Source organism: Durio zibethinus, chromosome 2, assembly GCF_047325235.1.
Source record: "Durio zibethinus cultivar Kanyao isolate XHJ-2024 chromosome 2, ASM4732523v1, whole genome shotgun sequence".
NCBI classification, from domain to species: domain Eukaryota; kingdom Viridiplantae; phylum Streptophyta; class Magnoliopsida; order Malvales; family Malvaceae; genus Durio; species Durio zibethinus.
Window position 1 is genome coordinate 8,949,712 of NC_143163.1, and position 6,047 is coordinate 8,955,758.

At 29.1% G+C, this 6,047-nt stretch overlaps 1 protein-coding gene across 1 annotated transcript; it reads right to left on the minus strand.

Moving 5' to 3' along the window:
- Nucleotides 1-1,732: 1,732 nt before the first annotated feature.
- On the minus strand, nucleotides 1,733-4,050 carry LOC111308104 (uncharacterized). Its single transcript, XM_089742680.1, has 3 exons — nucleotides 3,274-4,050; nucleotides 2,614-3,144; nucleotides 1,733-2,405 (listed from the first exon to the last, which is right to left on the minus strand). The coding sequence occupies exons 1-3, from the start codon at nucleotides 4,048-4,050 to the stop codon at nucleotides 2,292-2,294; spliced, it is 1,422 nt and encodes a 473-aa protein (XP_089598806.1). The 3' UTR covers nucleotides 1,733-2,291.
- Between the last annotated feature and the right edge of the window lie 1,997 nt (nucleotides 4,051-6,047).

Consider the following 6,047-nt stretch of genomic DNA (forward strand, 5'->3'; position numbering starts at 1 on the left):
TGCTCTTATTATTAAATGTCTTTAATCTTGACAAATTAATATGTAAACTTATATTCACCATTTCCTTTTATAGCATTGTTTTTTATTATTGATTTTTTTTGTCTACAATGGATGTTACCCACCAAAAATACTCTATTAATTATGTTAAAATGATTAAAAATAAATAATATTTTAAAAAAATGATATGCTTTTAAGTATAATATAAAGAATCATTAAAGTATAATATAAATAATAATTATTTCCTTTTTATCTAAAAAAATAACTTTATTTTGTTGATATAGAAATAATTGCTAGGCCAATATATTTGTGAAATAATTACTTGAAGTATGTAAAAAATAAGAATTAATAAAAAGAAAATGGTTATGACCAAATTAATAATTGTGATTTATTGTTCAATAAAAAAATATATAAAAGAAATTATAAAATATTATGATTCAATAGTTTAGGAATATTCTACTAATATAAAATACTTTTCACAATTTAATCAAATGATATATATATATATATATCAATATTAACTTTATCATAAAAACAATTATTAATCTTAACGATTTAAAAATTGATTCTTGATTTTTTATCAAATAAGAAAGAAGTGATTGCAAAATTTTTAGTGTTTAACAAATAAATTGAAGAAAATTTTTTTTATGAAAAAAAAAGGATTTTTATTATTTTTGAAAATTTACAAAAGCTTAGACTTCTTTTAGATGAATAGTATCATTTATAATATATTATTAATAAATTTTTATTTAATTGTAGCTTAACATTTATGAATATATGATTATATATTAGATTCATAAGAGTTTATTTTTTTTATTAAGATAATATAAAAAGTTAAAGTTAATTAAAAAATAAATTTAAAATTATACAAAATTTAATAAAAAAATCTCGTGTATTGTATGGGTTAAAAAAATTAGTGCCATATATAGGGTTGGCATCGGGTCGGGGTTTGCTCGCTCCAAACTCAACCCGACTTAATGCTTTAATAAACCCGAACTCGACTCTACCCGAAATTTTTTTTGCTTTTTCATACCCGAATCCGATCCAATACTATATAAATTATACTTGATCCGACCCGAAATTAATAAAATATTAATTTTTTAAATATAAAATATTATTTTTTAAATATAAAATATTTAAAAATATCATTATCTAAATATATATAAAAATTTAAAATTAAAAAAATAATAAAAAAATAATTTTATATATAATATCAGGTCGGGTCGAGTTGGGTTTGCCTAAAACCAAATTCGATCCGACCCTGTTTGTTTTCTAATATTACCCGACCTGAAACTCGAATTTCAAAAAAAAAAATCAACCTCATAAAGTCGGGTCGGATCGAAATCCGTCGGGACAGGTTGGATCCCTGGGAATATATATATATATATTCCTTTTTTTTGCTTATTTTATTTTCTAATGAGATAATATATAATTTAATCTTTAAACTATATTACTTTTAACGAATTTGATATTTATAAAAAAATTTATCTTGATCAAGTATTTTATATTATTGACGAACATTATTAGTTAAAATATTGACGTAACAATTATTGATCAATAAAAATATATCATATGCCATAATATTATTTTTTTTTATCATATGAGTTCACCATTAATATAATTAGTATGTGGAGTAAAATGTTTGACAAAAATAAATTTTGTATAATTAATCATAAATTTTTCATAATTATCGAATTATGAAAAATAATGAATTCAAAGACTAAATCACAGATTAACTCTTCTCTAATATCTTCTAGGACAATTGCATTATTAAAATAGTAAGTGGACCTCAAGACGCGTACAAAAAAAAACTAGTAAAACTAATGAGAAAAAAAAAACAATTAAAAAACGAATTTCGTTTGAGTAATTCACAAGTTCTTTAGCATACTACAATATTCAGTATTGACAGACTCTGTAATGTTGTAGTTTGGAGCTTCTTTTGGACGCACAGCTAAATTTCTTCCCAAGAAACTTCGGATCACTCTTTCTCTCAAATCCACAAAATCTAAATTTCCTATGCTTGCCTTCTTGGAACACTTGAAATTTGACAAGTGAAGAACATACTCGAACATTCAGCATTTGAGACTTCCCCAGCAGGCCAGAGCAGAGGAAAACTGAATCTAATTACAGAATCTAATTACAGGATCAAAGGTGGTTTGTCCTCATGAATTCCAGAACCTGTTATTCTATTAACATTTGAGAAATCTATCCTTATATGGAAGATTAATAAGTAATGCCTTAAATCTCTACGGTATTGATGTTATTAGCCACTAGCATTGTTTGAAGTTAAACATCTAAGCATGCATGTAAATTAGTTCATCTTCACTGCATTCCCTTATTTCCATGTCCAAAAGTTCGCCCGATGTAGAAGGTGACACATCGCAACAATGCCTTCTTGGTGCCTGCATCTTAATACAACAAAAGATAGCATAAGCTTCAATTGAAAACTATAACAGCATTGAAAAGGCATTGAGAAAGGAAGCCGAGGCTTAATCTAGCTGGTCCATGCACTCATCCTTAAGAGATGGCAGTTCCCTTCCCTATCTCCGGGCTACGACTTCCTTTGTTAGAAAAAAAAAAAAAAAAGCATCAGGAAAGATTAGCACTAAGTAGTACCTGATTATAATTGAGGTCTAGCTTCTTAGTGGAGACTCTAATTTCTTCAAGTTTCCTTGGTGAACCCATGTACAGTGTGCAATTTTCATAGGATTTCTTGTAAATACTCTTAATTCCGTGCTTACTAGAAGATAAACTGTCAAAAAAGAAAATGGTGGGTCTCTGGCAAGGATCTGGGTGAAATTCTCTCGTGTTAAAAGTGTACACTCCTGCTAAAAAGTTTCCAGTTTTCCACCGCCTGAATGTTTCTGGCACAGGGAGAACATCTGGTAAAAATATGTGTTTGCTATATACTTGAACAGCATAACCCCATGAAACCGAAATTGTCCATGAAAACCAACGATCATAGCAGACTGTTTGTTGCAAAATTCTTTGAGAATCAACATTTGCAGCATGAAATAAATGTTCCATAGCCTTAGTAGTTGTCATGTTTGGGAAGATTGGGTCCATGTGATCTATGTGATGGAGTGATACCAAGGGCGTCAATGGATGGGCAGCCAACAAACCAAATGTATTTCCCCGGACATCAAACTGGTTAAAATTCAACATAACCCAAAAAAAAAAAATTCAGAAACATAACAAATTTGCTCAAAGTTTCGTTCTAATTGTTACTTCTAATAAGATGAATATAACTTTGCAGACATATAAACTCAATGATACCTGATGAAAGCCAGGCTCGCGTGTCAATCCTATACCTAGCTCTGTCAAGCAATAGTAGACCCTGGAATCACTTCCATAAAGATGAGGATATCGTTCTATACAGGAATCAAAAACTTTTGCCAAAACTTTAGCCAGAGGATAACTTATAGCAAAACCTGCTCCACCAAATGCCATTCCAAACCCGAAAACCCTGTTCTGTTCATAAATCTCCGAGCCAGCCCCGATGTAGTACCAAAGCCGATGATCATATTTGGAAAGCGTCTTTGCCAAATTCTCTGGAAAGAAAACTGTGTCATCGTCCCCAAAAACATACCATCGTACATTAGAATGATTAAGGGCAACGGTCTCTAAAACTACCCGTGCCACGCGAATTGCTGATCGGAGACCACCTCTGTAAGTGTAGCGAAACCTTGAAGTGTCCTCCGAGATACATATTGGAGGCAGAGTAGCGTCATCATCCCTTGAAGGTACATTAGGGGGCTTGCTTTCAAGGAATACACATCCACGCATTTGACGAGGCTTCCACCATAGCTTAACATACTCCTTTCGCTTTGGCCATGAATTCTGGTTTGAAGCTATCCCGAAAACAATATGCTCCACAGTAGTAGTTAAATAAGCATCTTGGGAAGGGGAATATACATGTAAAGGCAGCTTTGAGTTGTGGACTAGCAACACTGATGCAAGAAGATAGGTGACACAAACAGAGCACGAGATCAAAATGACGTTTACCAGACGGGAAGAAGATTGGGTTTTCGAGAGAAATTTAAAAAGCTGCATTTTTAATATTGATGGAGGAAGAAGAGGTATGGCAAGGATTATGGTCTTGGCCCTTGACAAAAATTTGTTACCTTGGCATTCAGGCTGATAGATTTATATATGATGGTAATTTAAAATGTGATGCATATTTTAAATTTAATTATTGATGAATAAAATTAATTTTTATATTAATTTTATTTATATTTTAAATAATTATGTTTAAATATAAATAATTATTATATAATAAATGATCATAAGTATTTGAATATAAATAAATTATTATTAATCAAAATCATAATTATGTAAAATATTATAATTATTTGAACAGAAATTTAATTGTATTTATTTATTATAAATAAATCTTTTAATATAATCATTTTCGTTACTTTTACTTAAAGAATTTTAAAACTTTATTATATTTTAGAGATATAATTATTTTTAAAAACATGTCTTCACATTTTAAAGCTAAAATTTTTTTAATTATTTTTTCTAACATTATTTAGTAACTTAATCGACGGCGAGTAGATGGAACATACATTTGACTCTTCAAGTTAGTTATTTGTCCATATGAGGATGAGGGGAGAAGCAATGAAAACATGGGTTAGGCCGCCAAATTAAGACAAAAAAGTTCAACTTCAATGCTTTTTGCAAATGAGAATTGCCCACTGGACCCTCCCCAAAGCCTTGATCAGGCAGGCTGAGATTGACTAATATGGCGGAGAGTAGTTTATCTTAATGACCAAGGATATGTTGGGACTTCGGGGACCCTTTCCATGGATTAAGCAATATACTGGTGTTAAACAAATACTGTAACATTTTTAAAACGTTAAGAGAACGAAATTTTCCCAAGGAAAAATGAAGTGATAACTACTTTAGCAGAAAGTCCAATGCTGTTTACGTAAAAATCACTGATGACTGAACTTCAAGAAAGTAACCATGTGCTAGGAGAGGTTCAAGCCACCTGGAACGGAAGGACTGGATCAAAAAAAACTTCTATGTCCTCAGCCGTCCACATGGTTCTTTGTTTAACATTTGCCTGTGTTTAATAAGTAGTAGTAATAAAAAGAAAACATTACGTGGCATTTACTTTACCAAATATTAGTAATTAACTAGCTGACATGCCAAATTTTCCTTTACTTCCATATGAAAATTAATGAGGATGCATTTAAAAGTATTGAAAAGTTCATTAATTTTAATAATTATGGAGTTAAAGGTTCATTTGTCAATGTGATAAGAAAGATTTTCACTGCATCCTATATCATTTTATATTAAAATTTTAAAAATTCAATAATAAATAGTAAATATGACGACAAAGATTTTTATTACGTAATAACTTTTTATATTAAAATTTTAAAATTTTAATCATAAAAGGTAGTTATGATATAATAAAAATCCATTATATCTCGTTATAAAATTAAGTTTGGAAATATGTTGTACTACCTTATTTTAATTGATCCTTCGTAGATGAGTACTCTTTCATTGAAAAGAGATTATATAACTATTATTTTACAAATGTCAATTTCATTAGAATATTATCTTATAATCATATTATTAGAAAAAATAAATTATTTATTATATATAATATATATTTATTAAAATAATTAATTAATTTTTTACCAAAAAATAATTTACTTTTTAATAATATTATTAAATAACATGATTTAAATGAAATAACTATAAGGGAAATGCCAAGGGCAGTTGCTTTTAACTTTAGTCTTCAACATTAGCATATAACAAGCCACGTCTACTCACTTTTCAAACTTAAAACTTGCAACTTAATAACCAGGTAACCTCCTCTTTTGTTTGGTGAAAGCCTAGCCCACTATCAAGACCCATAAAAAAAATTGCATAACGGCTAAAACACCCTCCATGCTATATATTAATATTTGAATGCCATTATTCTCAAAATATAGTACTGTTGTCATCTTTTTTTTGAGAAGTTTTGAATTAAAGCCAAATAATCTCCCTTTTTCTTCATGATTATTTTTATCTCAATTGATATTGTTAATTTTTTTATA